This window comes from Vicia villosa, linkage group LG6 (assembly GCF_029867415.1).
Source record: "Vicia villosa cultivar HV-30 ecotype Madison, WI linkage group LG6, Vvil1.0, whole genome shotgun sequence".
Lineage (NCBI taxonomy): Eukaryota > Viridiplantae > Streptophyta > Magnoliopsida > Fabales > Fabaceae > Vicia > Vicia villosa.
Window position 1 is genome coordinate 126,251,856 of NC_081185.1, and position 18,222 is coordinate 126,270,077.

The 18,222-nt window shown below is 34.9% G+C and overlaps 2 protein-coding genes and 1 long non-coding RNA gene across 10 annotated transcripts in view; 1 reads left to right on the forward strand and 2 right to left on the reverse strand.

Moving 5' to 3' along the window:
* LOC131609905 (uncharacterized) overlaps window positions 1–18,222 on the forward strand; it is an 88,908-nt gene that overhangs the window by 65,764 nt on the left and 4,922 nt on the right. The window lies entirely within an intron of this gene.
* On the reverse strand, window positions 4,141–7,453 carry LOC131609907 (uncharacterized). 6 transcript variants are annotated; one of them, XR_009286358.1, is made up of 5 exons: window positions 7,147–7,453; window positions 6,504–6,984; window positions 6,158–6,402; window positions 4,922–5,100; window positions 4,141–4,442 (listed from the first exon to the last, which is right to left on the reverse strand). It is a non-coding gene; the product is annotated as an uncharacterized LOC131609907 (long non-coding RNA). The 6 variants fall into 6 exon arrangements; XR_009286361.1 differs by having other exon boundaries at window positions 6,504–6,633; window positions 6,805–7,453; XR_009286360.1 differs by having other exon boundaries at window positions 6,504–6,633; window positions 6,799–7,453.
* Window positions 12,612–14,878, reverse strand: LOC131609900 (uncharacterized). Of its 3 annotated transcripts, none has more exons than XM_058881719.1 (5): window positions 14,815–14,878; window positions 14,404–14,478; window positions 14,254–14,316; window positions 14,046–14,087; window positions 12,612–13,894 (listed from the first exon to the last, which is right to left on the reverse strand). In XM_058881719.1, the coding sequence occupies exons 2-5, from the start codon at window positions 14,407–14,409 to the stop codon at window positions 12,842–12,844; spliced, it is 1,164 nt and encodes a 387-aa protein (XP_058737702.1). In that variant the 5' UTR covers window positions 14,410–14,478; window positions 14,815–14,878; the 3' UTR covers window positions 12,612–12,841. The 3 variants fall into 3 exon arrangements, with proteins under 3 accessions (XP_058737702.1, XP_058737701.1, XP_058737700.1); XM_058881718.1 differs by lacking the exon at window positions 14,815–14,878 and adding an exon at window positions 14,570–14,800; XM_058881717.1 differs by lacking the exon at window positions 14,815–14,878 and having other exon boundaries at window positions 14,404–14,800.

Consider the following 18,222-nt stretch of genomic DNA (forward strand, 5'->3'; position numbering starts at 1 on the left):
CCTTCGGCCATACTATAGTTCGATCCAATATCTCACAAATATCCACCTTGGACCTAACTCTACAACATCAAGAGAACAACTAGCTTTCTTCATGCAGCTTTATCAACTGCATACAGTGGAAAAACTTGCAACTCAGTAATGTCTTGGTGATCATATCAGCAGCATTGTCCTCAGTCAAAACCTTCAGCACTTGGACTTCTCCACACTCGATTACTTCTTTGACGAAATGCAACCTCACATCGATGTGCTTAGTTCGCTCATGATATGTTGATTTCTTCGACAAGTGTATTGCACTTTGACTATCACATTTAACAGTGATACCTCGACCTTGAAGTTTCAGCTCCTTCACAAGACCTTCAAGCCACAATACTTCTTTCAAAGCTTCAGTTAGGGAAATATACTCCACTTCATTGGTTGATAGAGCAACAACCTTCTGAAGTGTTGCTTTCTAACTAATTGTAGTGCCAAACATAGTGAAAACATATCCAAAAATAGATTTTCTAGAATTCATACAACCTGCATAATCAGAGTCGACATATCCTTCGCTTATTGCTTTACTATCTTCACCCAAGTCTCCACCATAAATTAGGACCCTGTTCAGAGACCCATTTATGTACCGTAAAATCCACTTCAATGCTTGCCAGTGAGCCTTTCCAGGATTCGCCATGTACCTGCTTACAAGACTTGCTGCATATGCTATGTTGGGTCTAGTACAAACCATAACATATCAAAGAACAAACTATATTAGCATATGGGATGTTGTTCATATAGGCTCTTTCAACATCAGTACTGGGATACTGATAAATACTCAGCTTGAATTGAGGGTTTGTCGGAGTCACAACTGGCTTCGAATTCGACACACCAAACTTTTCGAGAATCTTTCGTAGATATGCTTCTTGAGATAAGCATAACTTCGACTTCTTTCTATCTCTTCGTATGTCAATTCCAAGAATCCTGGAAGCAGCTCCCAGATCCTTCATATCGAACTCCTTATTGAGTTCAGCCTTCACCCTCATCACATCTTCGACATTGTTGCTTGCTATGAGAATATCATCCACATAAAGCAACAAAATAACAAATGAATTACCAGGTCGAAATCTGAAGTAAACACAGTGGTCGAACTGGCTTCTAACGAAACTTATGCGTGCCATGAACTTGTCGAATCTCCTATTCCACTGTCGAGGAGATTGTTTCAGCCCATATAAAAATCTCTTCATCTTGCACACATATTCTTCCTTCCCCTTTTCGACATACCCTTCAGGTTGCCTCATCAGGATCGTTTCATCTAGATCACCATACAAGGACGCAGTTTTCACATTCATCTGTTCTAGTTCAAGATCGAACTGTGCCACCATGGCAAGCAACATTCGAATTGACCTATGCTTCACAACAGGAAAAACACATCATTGAAGTCAACACCTTCTTTATGAGTGAAACCCCTTGCGACCAACCTTCCCTTATATCTTTTCGACGTCATTCCTTCAATTCCTTCCTTAACTTTGAAAATCCATTTACAGTTGACTAACCATGCCCCAGCATGTTTCTTGATCAGTTTCCAAGTGTGATTATCATGAAGAGATTTCATCTCATCATTCATGGCCTTCAGCCATTCAGTCTTATTTCGACTCCTCATAACTTCCTTATAATCTCTAGGTTCTTCATCTAGAACATCACTTGCAGAGATTAAGGCATAAGCTATAAGATCTACATACCCAAGTCTCTGAAGTGCCTTGATGACTCTTCTCGACCTATCTCTCGACAATAGGTAGTCATCGACATTTTCCTCAACTTCCTCAGCATCTTCTGCTTCTTCTTCGACTTCATCTGGGATATGCAATTCAGCATCAATATGCTCCACCTCAACAGGATTCTCTACCTGTTCTAGTTCTTCGTCAGATGTTCCTGCATTTCGACCAACATCATCAGTTTTCTTAAAAGTCATTTCAGCTTCATTGAAAACTACATCTCGACTGGTGATACACCTCCTCTGACCTGGCTCTAGGCACCATAACCTATAAGCTTTGACTCCTTCATGGTATCCCATGAACATGCATTTCAAAGCTCTAAGTTTGACCTTGTCTTGCCTAATGTGACCATAGGCTACACAGCCAAATACTCTCAGTCTGTCGAGATCTGGTGGATGTCCCGACCAAACTTCTTCAGGTGTCTTCATATCTAACGCTGTCGAAGGACATCTGTTTATCAGATATGTTGCTGTCGAGACAGCCTCAGCCCAGAACACCTTCTTTAATCCAGAACTAGTCAACATGCATCGGTCTCTCTCCAAAATAGTTTGATTAAACCTTTCAGCCAAACCATTTTGTTGTGGAGTACTTGCAGTAGTTTTGTGCCTTGCAATGCCAGAGGCCGCACAAAAACTGTCGAACGCCTCATTGCAAAATTCAAGACCATTGTCGGTTCTCAACCTCTTGACCTTTCTGCCAGTCTGATTTTCGACCAGAGTCTTCCAACTTTTGAAATTCTCAAAAGTTTCATCCTTAGTCTTCTGGATGAATACCCACAACTTCCTGGAATGGTCATCAACTATGGATAGAAAATACCTTGCTCCTAAATGTGATGGACACCTTGCAAGCCCCCAAAGATCAGCATGGATGTAATCAAAGGATCCATGTGTTCTTTGTTTGCCTTTGTTGAACTTCACTCTGCAAGATTTTCCTAGTACACAGGGTACATAAAACTTTAGCTTTTCGATTTTGTCTCCACCAAGCAGATTTTGTTTCCCTAATTCGACCAGTCCCCTTTCACTGACATGGCCCAATCTCATATGCCAGATTTCTATCATCGACAACGGTTTCGTAGATGAAACATTTGTCGAACCACTTAAAACTTCAGCCTCAAGGGTATACAAGCCTTGTTTCTTCACGCCTCTCAAGATTTCCTTCGACCCCTTCATGACTCTTAGGATACTTTTCTCTCCTTGGAAAACATATTCTTTCTTGTCGAATTCACCAAGAGAAAGCAGATTTCTCTTCAAATCAGGAACATACCTGACTTCAGTCAACAACCTTATTAACTCATCATGGAGCTTGAATCTCACAGATCCAACACCTGCAATCTTGCAAGCTTTGTTGTTTCCCAGCAGTACTGATCCACCATCTTGATCACATAATTCCTCGAACAAGTCTTTATCTAGAGTCATGTGCCAAGTGCAACCTAAATCCATAATCCACTCTCTTCTCGAGTCACTTCTAGAAACTACAAGAACATCAGATGATTTGAAATCATCTTGAACAATTGCTGCATTACCATTATCCTTACCTCCATTATCTTTCAGGCGTTCAGGGCACACCTTTCTCTAGTGACCATCCTTCTTACAATGTTAGCATCGAATGCCAGATGCTTCGCCACTACTACAAGAAAACTGGCGAATTGCGACGACTAGTTTTGGCAGGTTACGACGGTTTTAACAACCACAAATTGCAAAGCGCGACGGTTGTGTAACTGTCGCGGAAACGTGTGTTGCTAGGGTGTATTGCGACGGTTGCTAAAATCGTCGCTCCAACCGTCATTATCAATTGCGACGGGTATGAAACAGTCCTAAATTGCAAGCAGTGACGGTTACATACCGTCGTGAATTTTAGTTTGAATTACTTTTTTAATTCTGTAAATTACAAGTAGTGACGGTTACAAACCGTCGTGTATTTTAGTTTGAATTCTTTTTCTAATCCTATTTGCAACGGTTTCAAACTGTCGTTATTTATATTACATTTAATTTTAAAATAAATTATGGGGGTTTGTAACCCCCCCTAAATAAAATAATTTTAAAAAAACTAACCAATGATTAAATATTAACTAGTACATTCAAAAATATATTGAAAAAAAGTGATATTCAATAACTTAACAAAGACATTTCTTAATATCAAACATTACTTAACTTAGGAATACATTAAAATTTAGAATTAACCTGAAGCAATTGTAACAAAAAAAATTCTAATGCAGCTTTATAGAAAGAATGTTCTTCTACCAAACTTATTAAAGAGAGCTCCGTTGGTAATAAAAGATGTGAAAATAGATGCATAGCTCCGTAGCCACACAAATTGTAGATGCAACAAGTGTTGTTCTAAGAAGATTAAAACAATAATAAGTACTTGAAATTATATCTGACTGCAATTCCTCTAAACTCCTTCCAATTGGATTCATGAACAAAGAATATTTGTTAATGCTTCAAAAAAGGAAATACTTCACCAATAAACGAATCAAACATAATGTAACATGTAAACATCACAAACAGAATCAACCATCTATAGGATCAATCAAAGTATCAAACCAACAAATCTATTGGTAACAGGTAGGCATAACTGCTTAGCATCATAAGGAGATGAATCATCTAGTTATCTTGCATCGGGTGGCAACATCATGTGTTGTAAGCATAGCAGCATAAGGAGATGACTCATCTCTGTCAGCTTAACCTTTCATTCCACCTGAAAATCAAATTTCAAAAACAATAAATAAACCAAAACCTTTAAAGAGTGTCTATGTAGATTTAGCCAGAAAACCAATTAGTAAGCGCATGATTAGCTATAAATACAAATACAGCCCACGTTATGAATCAATAGTTTAAAGAAGAGTTGGATATATTGAATGTCACTACTTAAACTAGATTGAAGTTTCTTTTTGAGATTTTCTTAAATTAAACTTATTTGGCACTATGTCTCTTTCCAAGCTATCATGTATTTTGTTTATGTGTAGCCATCATGTATTGGTAACACATGATAACAGTTTTGGTTATTGATCAAAGTTTTTTTGTGTTAACAATATAACTCTAGTTTGAAACTTGTGCTTTAGGTATGTGATGAGATTAAAGTAAATAAAAGTGATGTTACATACACTAGCAGCAATGAAAATGACTCAGATGAAGCAAAATCAGAGTCTTTTAGAAAAGTTAAACCATATGAAATACCTTGTATGCCTTCTAACATTGATCTTGATGAGCAGAGCCACACTGAATCCAGAACTACGAGCATCTCGGCACGCGGTTCTTCAACTCTGTCCACAAACTCTTCAAGTCGGTTTCTTTCTCAGTTTCATCACTCGGGTTTGACTTCTCTTTGTTTTTGCCCTTTCTTTTAGTAACCTTCTCTGCTTGTCAAATACAAAAAGATTCATTTTAAAGATGTTAAGTGTAACTCCCATAAGAATTACAAGGACACAATTTTGTATCACAAGCAAGCACATGCCCACAATGAACCATTAACTAATACGATAAAACGTAATATGCTAAATAGCATCCAAATTGCCAAATTGTTTTAAGACTAAGCCATAAATTAATATTGTACTGGTGAACTAAACATTAATAAAACAATAACCATCAAGTTGCATAAAAACAAATTTCTACTCAAGTATATAGCTAACAAAATTAAACTAAACACATAACAGAGCAAATTTAATAGCAATAATATTTATTAGGACTAATTCAAAGCTTCATGACAATGTACATTATATAATATATATTAATTTCGTTTACTCTTTGATATCTCACACTTTATCCTACTGCATGTACTCACGCACTACACCATAAATAAGTCACCTTGAATTACATTCACAATGCACTCATATGTCACCAGGAAGTAATAGTAGTAATAGGCATCCTTATATCTATCAGATACAGTCGTATTATCCAACCACCATATAGTAATAAATTATGAGTAATCAAAATGTTGATGGAAGACAGAGACTAACAAATATATTACGTATGAAGCTCATATTGAGATGAATAAGTAGCAGGTTAGTTTAAGAATAGTATCCCTTAATTGTACACACTCCGTTACTCATTACACAGTAGCACTAGCAATTCCATTCTTTTACTTTAAACCAAAATCTTAAATTTTAGATTTTCAATTAATGATAATTCCTTTAAGTGCTTACCTCAATGATAATTCCTATGAATACTCTCCCAAAAGACACCGGAAAAAGATGAACAGGCAGTTGATGATGGAGATTGAACAAGCAGAAATATTTTTGTTCTGTGAAAGGTTTGTGAGTGGAGTATGTGAGAGTTTAAAAGGTGAAGATTGAGTCAAAAGTGGAGGAATTACTTCTACTTCTTTTTACTTTTACTACTACTATTTTTATTATTTTTTATAATATATATGAAATTACATTTCAAATTTCAGCAATTAAAAACACTAAATCTCACCTTAGTCATCTTGACGTTGATGTTCGAGATCTCGATGAACCTTTCTTACATTGATCTTATTTACATCGAAATGACTAATTACTAGGTGAGTTTTGATTCTGCAATGTGTTTTGTGACTGAGATTCTGCACAACATTCATTGTAAATTTATGGTTTGGAATGTGTACAGTTTCACGATCCTCACTGCTGCTGTTGTCACTCTAAGTTTCCCAGTCCGACTAGTCATAACATCCATCAATTATACATCTGCCACAATATTTTGACAGTAACATAAAAATTACAATAAAACAGCATGATGAAACAACAACAGAGAAGAAATAAGTTAGTCCATGGCCATGAATTCTCACCAGATTTTGAAATATATGGAATCAGAATCAATCTGCACTTTGTCAAGTTAGTCTATCAAAATCTGCTATTAAAGTATTTGAAAAGTTTCAGAACAGGAACCTGCTCGCGGAGGCTCTGATCTTGAGATACCTGACATCATTGTAAATCAACATACATAAACAAACAAATGGAAGGCATTGTAAATCAAAGTAAAGAAACAAGTGACAATATGACATTAGAGGTTTCATTAACCTTTACGAAATCATTGTAAAAAGCCCTATATGAACTATTAACTTAAAAATAGGACCTTCTTACTCTTACACTCTGCAAATCAAAATTCTCTTCTTCAATGAAACCTTCTTACTCTTACACTCTACAAGAACCAAACCAAAGGATATACACATATCTTCTTAGACTAGCTTTGAGTTCTTCGAAAGTTATTACACCACTTCTATTAGCATCCATAATCTGGAAAATTTCTCTCAAACCAAAAAATTTCTCCTGAAATAGACATAAGAAGTACGAGTAGTTTGGAAATAGAAACAAAACCTAAATCCCAAAATCAAAACAAACATAATCAAAAAATGATTTCGTGGGCATTAAACTGAATAAACCCTAAATCATCACAGAAATACAAAACATAAAAATGCGAGTAAAACATACCTTTGTTGAGTTTCTTTTAAATGAGATGTGCGAGAAAAATGATTCTGAGATTATGAGATTTGATAGAATAAGAATGTTTTGAAATTTTTGGAAAATGGAATACGGTTTCAGTTTCGATGAAAAAATGACAAAGGTTTACGATTCTGAAAGAAAATGAAAATAGGTAGAAATTAGAAATCATAGCCGTGTGGATTCAAAAATTGGTAAAGGAACACGGCGGTTGGAGGAGAACAGTCGACAAATTTGAGTGCGGTCCGTTCTTGCAGCCGTTGTAGGATATGAAACTAATTTGTAACTTTCACCAAAAAGGGATTCTATGTATTTTGGTTTCACTTAACCAAAAGGGGCGTTGGTTGCCTTTAATTGTCGCAATATAATTCTATTATTAAATTAAATCAACTTTATTAATTAAATAAATTTTATCATAATAAATTTTATCATAATAAATTTTATAATATTTTAATCATAATATATATATTTTTATTAATAAAAAATATAAAAAAACACAAAAAGCGGATTAAATTTTAACGCGAAAGATGCATTTAAAGATGACGACGGGTGAAATCACCGTCGCAAACCTTTTATCTGCTTGTGAAAGGTATGGGGTGATGACGGTATATTCACTGTTGTGAAGTTTCATAATTTTTAAGTAAGTGGGTGCGACGGTTGGTTCACCGTCGTAAAATACAATTTAGGGCAATTTTTAAACTGTCGTGAACTGATTTTTAGGGCGGTAGTGGTATATCTATCGTTATATTTAATAACTTTTTTAAAATATAAGGACGGTAGGTGTATACCGTCGTAACACGCGTCTCTTATATATAAGACTTCGACTGACTTTTGCCTTTCTTCTTGTCGAACTTACCATCCTTTCGCAAGAATTTTCCTTTAACGGCCAAACCTTCACGAACCGTCAAAGGTTTATGCTCCTTTCGTTCGTTTAAGTCCTTATAATTTAGGGCTAATTGAACTTCTTCAAAGGTCAGGGACTCCCTTCCATACAGGAGAGTTTCTTTGAAGTGAGCATGTGATCGAGGCAAAGCACACAATAGTAACAACGCTTGATCTTCATCATCGATCTTCACATCAATATTTTCAAGATCAAGAATCAGCTTGTTGAACATATTCAATTGCTCAGCTAACACTTTATCTTCAATCATCTTGAATGAATACAAAGCTTGCTTCAGGTAGAGTCAATTTACCAGTGATTTGGTCATGTACAAACTTTCAAGTTTCATCCATAACCCTGATGTCGTCGTCTCCTTGGATACCTCTCTGAGAACCTGTAATACGGTGAACTGACTTTATTTGAAAATGTCGCGGTAAGCAAGAGTCGCCACCGACTTTTATTTTATCCAAATTAACAGAAAGGCTAAAAGAACAGAAAAAACCTTTAAAGAAATTTTGAGTTCGGGGGGTAATTTATACAAAGGGAAGGTGTAAAGCACCCTTTGCATCCATGGTTTTCCATGGTCTCTTAAATGCTTTGATCTTTTTGTTTTCAAAAGTTCAGAAATGTAGAAGAAGAGAAATAAGGACTTTAGCTCGTAAATGAGCGTAGCCTTTTTGAAGGTTTATGAAAAAGTGTAAGAAAAAGATTTAAGCCAGAGCAAAGCAATTAGAGGAAAATTACCTGGTTAGATGAAAAATGTTCTTTTAGCCTTTCAGGGTTATCCATACCATAGGAGGGTAAGGAAGTCCTTTCATTTGGAGGTTGAAGGGTCGTCGAATTATCGTTCGCCATAAGACTGTCCCATGCCATAGAGGGGCAGGTAGTCTAAGGGAAGGATCAGAATAGCCTTTCGTTTAGGCAACCAGAGGATACCTCAGCACTTCGTAGGCAACTTCGAGGGACGAGATCATATTTGGCGAATCGAAGGCAGCATCATTAGGAACTTATGATCTTTGAATGAACCGAGGGCAACATTGCCGAGGTATCCTCGTATTCGAGGGACTTGGCTATTCTGCACTGAAAAATACACAAGGCAACAGACAATAGACAACAGGAAACAAGAGGGGTACCATAAAAGGTGCGTGGGTGCAACAATCACGTGATCGAATTCAATTATATTATCTTGTAATTAGGTGATTCTAATTCAGTTCAGGGTTATCACTCCCTAGGATTACTAACCACACAATAATATAATATGACAGGTTTAAGTGCCTTCAAGGCCACACAATACAACCTCGAAGCAGATACAAAAATATTATGGGGATGGGGAAAAGAGGAATAATAGAACCAACAGTGCAATAGGTCTGACGCAAGTAATAATTTAAAAGAAAGAAAAATTAATTAGGTTAGGTTTTAGGGTTACCGACTAATCGAGCTTTGACGGTTGGCTAACCCTGAAAATTGGGAAAAGGAAAAACAAACACAAAGGGGTGAGTGTATGGCCAGTTCATTGATATTGAATATAAAACCCTAACTTTAAATTAACAAGGCAAAAATAAATAATTAATTTAAAGGCCAAAAAATAAATATTTAAATTAAAAGGCAAAAGTAAATGTAAAAAGAAATAGAATCGGGGACTTAGCTTTGATCTGATATGGTTCGTAGTCGGAGGATCTTTGATTAACCCTGACAATTAGGCATGAAGAAGAGAAATCTTAGTGCATTAACTGATCTACAACCCTGGTTTACCGGGACAAACCAGGGTTAAAACCATAAGGTATGAAAAAATAATAATTTAAATAAACATTTAAGGTTAAGAAAATCGTAAGTTTGATTAAAATAATAATTAATTAATTATTGGATGTAAATCCTAATTATTTAATGGATTAGAAGCATGTATGAAAATAAAATTGAATTTTAAATATATAAACAATTATTACGAAAGAAAATCGAGTTTTCGATAGAAAATAAATAAGTATGAAATTATTATACATACAAACTAATTTACTAAGATAAAATAAAAATATGAATAATAATAATTGTAATAAAGAAGAAAATAAGAAAATAAAATAAAAGTATTTATAGAATTAAAATTAAAAGAAATTAGAATAACTCAGCTTGGATCATGTGTGGTATGGCTTGTGATAGTCCACTGTGGACTAGCACACTCTGGCCCTTTTGATCTGGAGACATACTCATCAAGCGGTGGAGCGCTGAGGGATAGTCCACTGTGAACTAGCACACTCTGGCCCTTTTGATCTTGAGACATACTCATCAAGCGGTGGAGCGCTGAGGGTGTATTATAAGCATGCTTTGATGGCGCGCACTGAATCTGTGAGTGAAGGTAACCAAAGAAAATGTTGAAAGATAAACACAAGCAACAGGAATCGAACCCAAGACTCATGGCTCACTAGCGTTTTCCCTCCACCATCTGTGCTGCATGTACACGTTGATAGTAATTTGCCTTCAATTAAAATATATAGAAAACTTAAATTTCAGGAAGAATTCAAAAAAGATCACGCGCCATAGCTTCTTCTTCTTCACGAATACACAGACCTATAGCCACGGTTTTGGTGCGTGGCAATAGGTTATACCCACGGTTTTCTGAGTGTAGCCATATGCTTTGGCCCTCGGAACCTGTACATCATCAGCAATAAACGCAAGCCAATAGTCCAGATCAGTCATAATTCATCTTATGAACTCATTGGACCTGATAATTTGACCTGAAATCGTTCCTAACCAAAAAGCCCCTTTTTAAAGGTTACGAACCCTAGCAATGGTGGTTCCTCTAATCTATGTCAAAAACAAAATCAAACTATCCAGGAAGCATCCAAACATCAATCTAAACACACATATGTAATTGAAATTCGTTTATGATGCACAAATATTAAAATCGAAAGTTGAAAAATACAAGAGCAAACCGTGATGTGTATGTTCGCCTCTGAATGTTCAAATCGATGGTAACAGTCCCAAGAGCTTCAGGAATGATCCAAGAATGTATTGCAATCCTCAAAACGCCTTGAATCCACGCAAATTTCAGAAACCGAATTTGACTTACTTCTTGAATTTCTTGAGTTTTTACACATCTTTCTTGAGCCGAAATTCCTCTCCTTGTGATCTGGATGTGCCATATACTTATAGAGGATGGATTTAGGTCACCAAATTTGAGATAAATCTTGTCAAATTAGGAGATTAATATTTGATTGAATCATACTTTGTACATGTTTCCAAATTTGTAAAAATCTCAATCTTTTCTCAACAATATCCATGTGCACGAAATTTGTATCATATATGGTGTGATTTGATGATTGGAATGATTGGTAATTAAAATTAAATCAAATCTCTCCATAATTTCTTTAAATCTTTGATTTTAATCAATTTTTAATGAATAAAATTCACTAAAAAATCAAATAATAATCAAAATTTCGTGGCATAGAGATTGGAGCTTCTAGATGACTTGTATAGCAAGTTTGGATCATAAAATATTGGGCCTCTTTGCAAAGAAATCCATTTTGAAGTCTTTTACTTCACATTTTTTCCCTTAAAATCGACAAACTTTGACAAGGCATATCTCCCTCAATTTTTAAGATATGGAGGTTTTCTAGGACTTTTTGAAAACCTCAAGATATCCTCTACAAGCCACTTTGGAATCTTTTTTCCATTTGAAGAATTTATCTTGATGATATTGGCTTTGACAAAAAACTGCTTTTGATTGACTTTCAAAAAGGACCTATAATGTTTTGATTCATATCTCTCAAATGAAGCATTTTTAGACTTGGCATGTGAGAGACAAATTTGTAGAGAATTCAATTTCCTTCAAAATGAGCTTTGGATGGAAAATTTCTGATATTCCATGTGGGAGTTATGGCTGGTCAAAGTTCAGTTGACTTTCTCCTAAGAAAACCCTAATTTAGAAACTTTTGAAATTGTTGATTTCTGATCTTTCTTTGATGAACCATGATCAATTCTTGATCAAATGGTGAATGATACTTCAAAATAAGGATGTTGACAAAAAATCAAGAGTTTTTACTGTACTTTGACCACAGTTGACTTTTAGGTCAAATCAATCGACTATTGACTTTCTGAGCAATTGAGTGATCAACTCCTTGAATTAAGACCTGAATTTTGCCATGGGGGTAGTTTGAAACATCATAAGTCATATGAAATTCCTTGGAGCCCTTGGTTCATTGATTTTCTTCAGGAGACCATAAACCCTAGTTCTTTGAGCCTTTGCTTAGGAGGAGGTGTCTTTGAGCATTGTACCTTGGTATGAGTTTGAATAAGAGGAATGAGATGGAAAAATTTTGGGGTATGACAGAACCTTATCACCAAGTCTCAATAAAATTGCGCCGTGTGCTTTCTCGATCATAGTTGTCTTCTCCGTTGCCGTTAATGCAGCATTCATGGCTGTCTCTCTCTTCAAGCGCCACAGACCGAAATCATTCACTCCGTTGAACTTTTCAATCTCATACTTTGTGGAAGACATCTTCTCCACGCTCACCGCACCAATTTGTTGTGAATTCAATGCCAAGAATAAAATATAATACAAGGGAAGAATAAAGGACATGTATGCTATTTATAATAAAATCTCACATACTAACTAATGAGTTTTTTCCTCAAGGCCCATTACACAAGTCAACTTAATAAACAAGCTAACTTAACAAATTAGGGTTTAAACACTAAAACATAATTTAACATGCTAACAACCCTAGCATCTTCGACACTCTAGCATCTTCGACACAAGCATGTGAACAACCTTCGACTTCATGATTAATCCTGTCGAACCAAGAAGCTACCATTCGGTCATACTAGAGTTCGATCAAATATCTCACAGTTACCTTTATGTATGTACTTCCAGCTCAAATAAACAATTATGAATAGTAGTAACCCAATAATCAGAGAAAATCCAACCGCTTGTATAATTGCAAACCAATACACAGGCAACTTGAATGATTCTTCGGAAGCAACATGAACCCCTGAAGCTGATGTCTTTTGCACCAGGTGAACAAAATAAATGATTGATGAACAAAGCCAAAGTAGTCCAAAAATTATTTGGAATACAAGTTGTAGCGGCAAAATCAGGATGAAAGTTATAATCCAGCATATAATGAACCCGGTGATATGTGCTACTTCAGGAAAAAAAGCATAAAATGCTTCCTCTGGGGTGTTTGTGGTTTTTCCAACATTGAAGGATTCAAATCGAGTGGCGCAGGTTTTAGTGAGGCCACTTAGGATGCCACCGAATAGCATCAGTAAGAACCCATGTTGTGTTCGAGAAAGATTATGCAGACTCCCAGCTGCAAAAGAAATAAAAAACCACCAGGTAGAATCATTTTGTTGGACATTAACTTCCACAGCTCTTGGGTTACCTTTATGTACCAACTTCCAGCTCAAATAAACGATTATGAATAATAGTAACCCAGCAATAAGAGAAAATCCAACAGCCTGTATAATTGCAAACCAAAATAAAGGCAACTTGAGTGAGTCTCCGGAAGTCACATGAATCCTTGAGGCTGAAGTCTTTTCCACCAGCTGAACAAAATAAATGATTGCTGAATAAAGCCAAAGTAGACCAAAAAATATTTGGAGTACAAGTTGTAATGGCAAAGTGAGGATAAAAGTTATAATCCAGCATATTATGAACCCGGTGATATGTATTACTTCAGGAAAGAAAGCATAAAATGCTCTCTCGAAGCTTAATAGTGACTGTGACTCTGTGGCTGTTTCAGGTTGAAAGGATTCAAAACGGGCGGTACAGGATTTTATGAGGTAACTTAGGATGCCAGTGAATAACATTAGTAGGAACCCATACTGTTTTGAAGAAAGATTTAGTTGGTGTCTAATAAGTCTTCCATTCTGGAAAAGATCAAGAAATACAATCATCAGTGTTGTTTCAGATGTAATTCAGATGTAATACACTTTAGAAGCATCCACATACATGCTTCAAATATCAATTTATAATTTCCAACCAACTGAACAACAAAATATCTAAAGGTATGTAACGCACCTCATCAAACATGGCGCGCCTATGAATTCCAGTTGATATAATCTGGATAAACAGCATGCTTATGTCAATGATCTATCTATGTGCACAAAATTATGTTGTTCTTTTGATTCAAATAGGAACAAAAGCATAAAAGCAATTTAAGTAAGTCCAATTAGGTGCATAACATGAAAACTAATACCACAATTAAGTCACAAGTTTTAAAACTTACCTCATTGAATTCTTCATCCAGCTGTAGTTGCGGCGGAACCAAACTTCCCTCCCATGGTGATATCTATGCGCATTCACATAACATCCATAAGTTAGTTATGATAGATAAGAAAGATATAGAAATTAATGCTAGCTGATAAACAATTATTACCTGCATCGATCGATCTCAAGAATCTTCTCTTTTGCTGATTAGTTTTTGTTTTTGTTGTGATGTGTCTGCTCAGAACTGAACAAAGGTTAATTATGCAAGTTAAGTTACGGAACAGAGAGAGGAGAAAATGAACAGAAATATCTAACAGAGAATTTTATTCAATCACAATTTCACGGTAATCACAAGGTTACGATTGTAATCCAACGATTTCCCACACATGATCGCGTGATTGAAGGGGTTTGGGATAATCAGCATGAACTTCTAAAAGAAATATTGGTTTTACTTTAATTCTACTATTTCTCTAACGCGGTTTTACTTTAATTCTACTACCATTTTTTCAATGAAATATTGGTTTCCCATTAACAAATTTCTTTTGGTCTGAAAATTAAATCAATAGCAGCTAGTACTAACTCAATTTCATCTTTTACACTTCAAACGCGTCTTCAAATTCCACATCGCAACAAATTTGATGACATCCTCGTTATACCCCCAACCCAAACCTATCCTACTCATATTAAATCTTAATAACTTAATATTCATCTTTTAATTACCAGTTAAGATGGAGTAACAGTAGAGTAGAGTTAGAAATGAGTCGAGTTCAACTCGCCTCAGTTCGGTTCAACTCGTTAAAAATTTACTCAACTTAAATATCGGTTCGATTTTGTTCAGATTTTTTTTTAACTCAAATTCGACTCATTAAAAGTTCACAAATAATTTGGTTCAATTCGTTAAGTTCATCTTATTAGGTTCAACTCGCTTGTTTCACGGACTTAAAAATTATTTTTCTAAAGTCTATTTTTTTATATATATTTGACATTTTAAATTAATATTTTTAAAATAAAAAATATATAAATAAAATAAAAGTTATAAGATTGATTTTATTTGTGTAATTATTTTTAGAAATATTTTGCTTACTTAAGAATATAAATTATCAATTAAAACAGTTAGATTAAAAGAAAATATATGACTAAGCTTTGGAGAAAATCTTTAAACTTACTCTTAAAAACAATATAATTCATCTCCTATATAATTAAGTTGACTCATGAGCTCAATGATTTGAACTATATATAGTTTAAATTCAGCTCATTTAGTTAACGAATTTAGTTTTTAGCATATATTCAACTCATTTGATTTATAAATATAGTTTAACAATTTAATTTTCAAATCGAGTTCGAAACTATTTTCAAATTGGTTTGATTCATTCTCACTAATTAAGAGGACAATTGTTATACCATTCAATTTCTATTGTTTTTGAAATAAAAAGTAACGTTTTTCTTTAAAAAAAATTAAAATATGTGACATACAAATTTAGAATTAAGTATTAGAAGTATTAACAACAAGATGAAAGAGATGCAACTTAAAAATAAAATAAATAAAAAAAGTTTTGTCTATTTAAGATTAATAAAATGTCCAAACTGCATTTATTTACATAGAATTTCCTTTTACAATATCTAAAATTAAAAATACATTCCATTTTTAAGAAAATATTTAAAAATGCATAATTTTTTTAAGTTTTCATAAATTTCAAAGAATTAAAAATTTGGAACATATTTTTATTTAGTCGATTTAAAAAAAACAGAAATGATATGATGACACAATTTCTAACACCATACACCGTAATAGTATCTATACATGATACCAATTTTGTTTTTTAATAATTTATCATGCTTTGGTTTTTGTGCAAGTGTATTTTGCTTTGCAATTTTATACGGTGTAGGATACCAAGTGTATAAAAAGAGTGTAAAAATAGCACATCTCTTAAAAAAATTAAGGTATGTATGTGTCAACTATAAAATATATTATCTATTATGTGTTGACAGTGAAAGTTTATCTGCAAATCTTTTGATTTTTAAGTCAGTGGCGATAGAAATTATTAGGTTTATGTTAGAATTGTAGTATCGGATGTTATGACATTCACTACTGAACAAATTATTAAATTAAGTAGTAAGTAAACAATAACAGGAAGGAACACATGGAATTGTTTACCCATTTCGAAGTACAACAACACCTACTCTGGGGGCTACCAAGCCAGGGAGAAAATCCATTATAAGTAGTATTAATTCAGAGTTAAATTACCAGTTTACACCCCTCACTTAAAACCTACCCAATGTAATCTCAATCTAATACTAGACCTGAGTTCCTACTCACTCCCCCTCAATCACAACAGTGATAACAACCAAACAACCACAAATAAATTCAACTTGAAGACACACTTCAAACAAATCTTGATATTGCTTAAAAACTTCAATCAAGAGACACATCACTCGTGCTTAAAAGCTTAGAGTGACACAACAAATTACAACTCAAAACACCCTACTCCAATACAATTATCAAAGTGACAATTACTTGGCTCACAAGAGAACACTAAGAACAAAAACAATCCTAAAACAAAAATGCAACACGCAGTATGCTTCACTTCAATTCTCTGCCTCTGAAAGTAGGACTAGCAGTCTTCTTATATGTAGAACCTGGGCCTTAGGCCTAAAGAACATAAATTAGGGTTAACCAAGTTATCCTAATTTCCACAAATCAGGGTGTTAAAATTCAGGTCATGGCTCGGTCTCTTACTGATATATAGTCAGCACAAAATAGTTAGTTTCCTAAAATATAGCCTGAGATTAATAAGGAAACATAACAGAAACCATAACAACCCATGCTATCAGATACTGATGTCACAACATTCAGCTTGACATCCAATAAAATCTGTATCAGCCAACCATACATATCAGTCTGATCCAACAATTATTGGGGTGCTTGGGCGACCTTGATCTGGTGAGATGTTAGGGCATGACCATTTTGTGGAGTCAATGCCCTTGAGTTGTCCTTCAGTTATGAGTGTCGATAATTGTCGCATATAACTATTGGATAAATCTAACAATTTTGGTGGTTAGGCCACTACTATGGAATATAAGTTGTTGGAATTAGATGGATTAGGCCTTGGCCTAGACTGGAACAGTAGTCCATTAATCCAGGATCTTCCATTGGAGTGAGTATGAATGTGATCTTAACATGACCATATTTATGACACTTCAAAAATGGTTTGATCATTAGGTCAAGACAATCTATCTGAAAGAGGTCTTAAATATCTTGGCGTCCATTTTGAGTAAGAAAACTTTCCAAATGCTCGACATTCCTTGGTAGACGAACACAAAGCTGGCATGTCATTGTCCTTTGTACTATTTGAAGATGATCTATTTGGTGTAAAATAATTGTCGTTGATCTAGTTTCGTAACCTTAGAGGGATTTCGAATAAGGCATTTTCATTCTCTTCTCTTCGTGGGGAACGATGTTTCTAGCATTGTCACGTGCATTTGTTCATCTTTTTAGTCATCCTTCTCATTGATCAGTCATCATTTTTACTATGTTTCTGTCACATGTTCAAAAATAATATAGGTAAGCTGCACCAATTTGTTTCGTATTTGTTATCATTTGAGTCATTTTCATCTTTCGTACGTTTTTTTTGAGTTTTATTGTTTTAAGTTTTATTTCATCTTTTATGCGTTTTATGCTTTGGTTGGTTGTTTTTGATGAATCTTTAGGTGCAAGTAAAGGATGCAAGAGACTGTGGGCGCGAAAGTAAAAAAAATATGAATTTGAGGAAAATTGGCCATGTTACAGGAGGACTGCCGCGACCACCCGTGTCAGGATGCAGGCTATCCCTTTAAGACCAAAAGAAATGGAGCAACACGGTCGGCAGTGGCATGTAGCACGGCCCGAGTTGGAAGGTATGGGACCTGAAAGAAAAATTATAAGTTACAGAAGTCTGCCATGGCCACCCGTGGCATGGGACACGGCCCGTGGCAGCCCAGTGCGTTGATT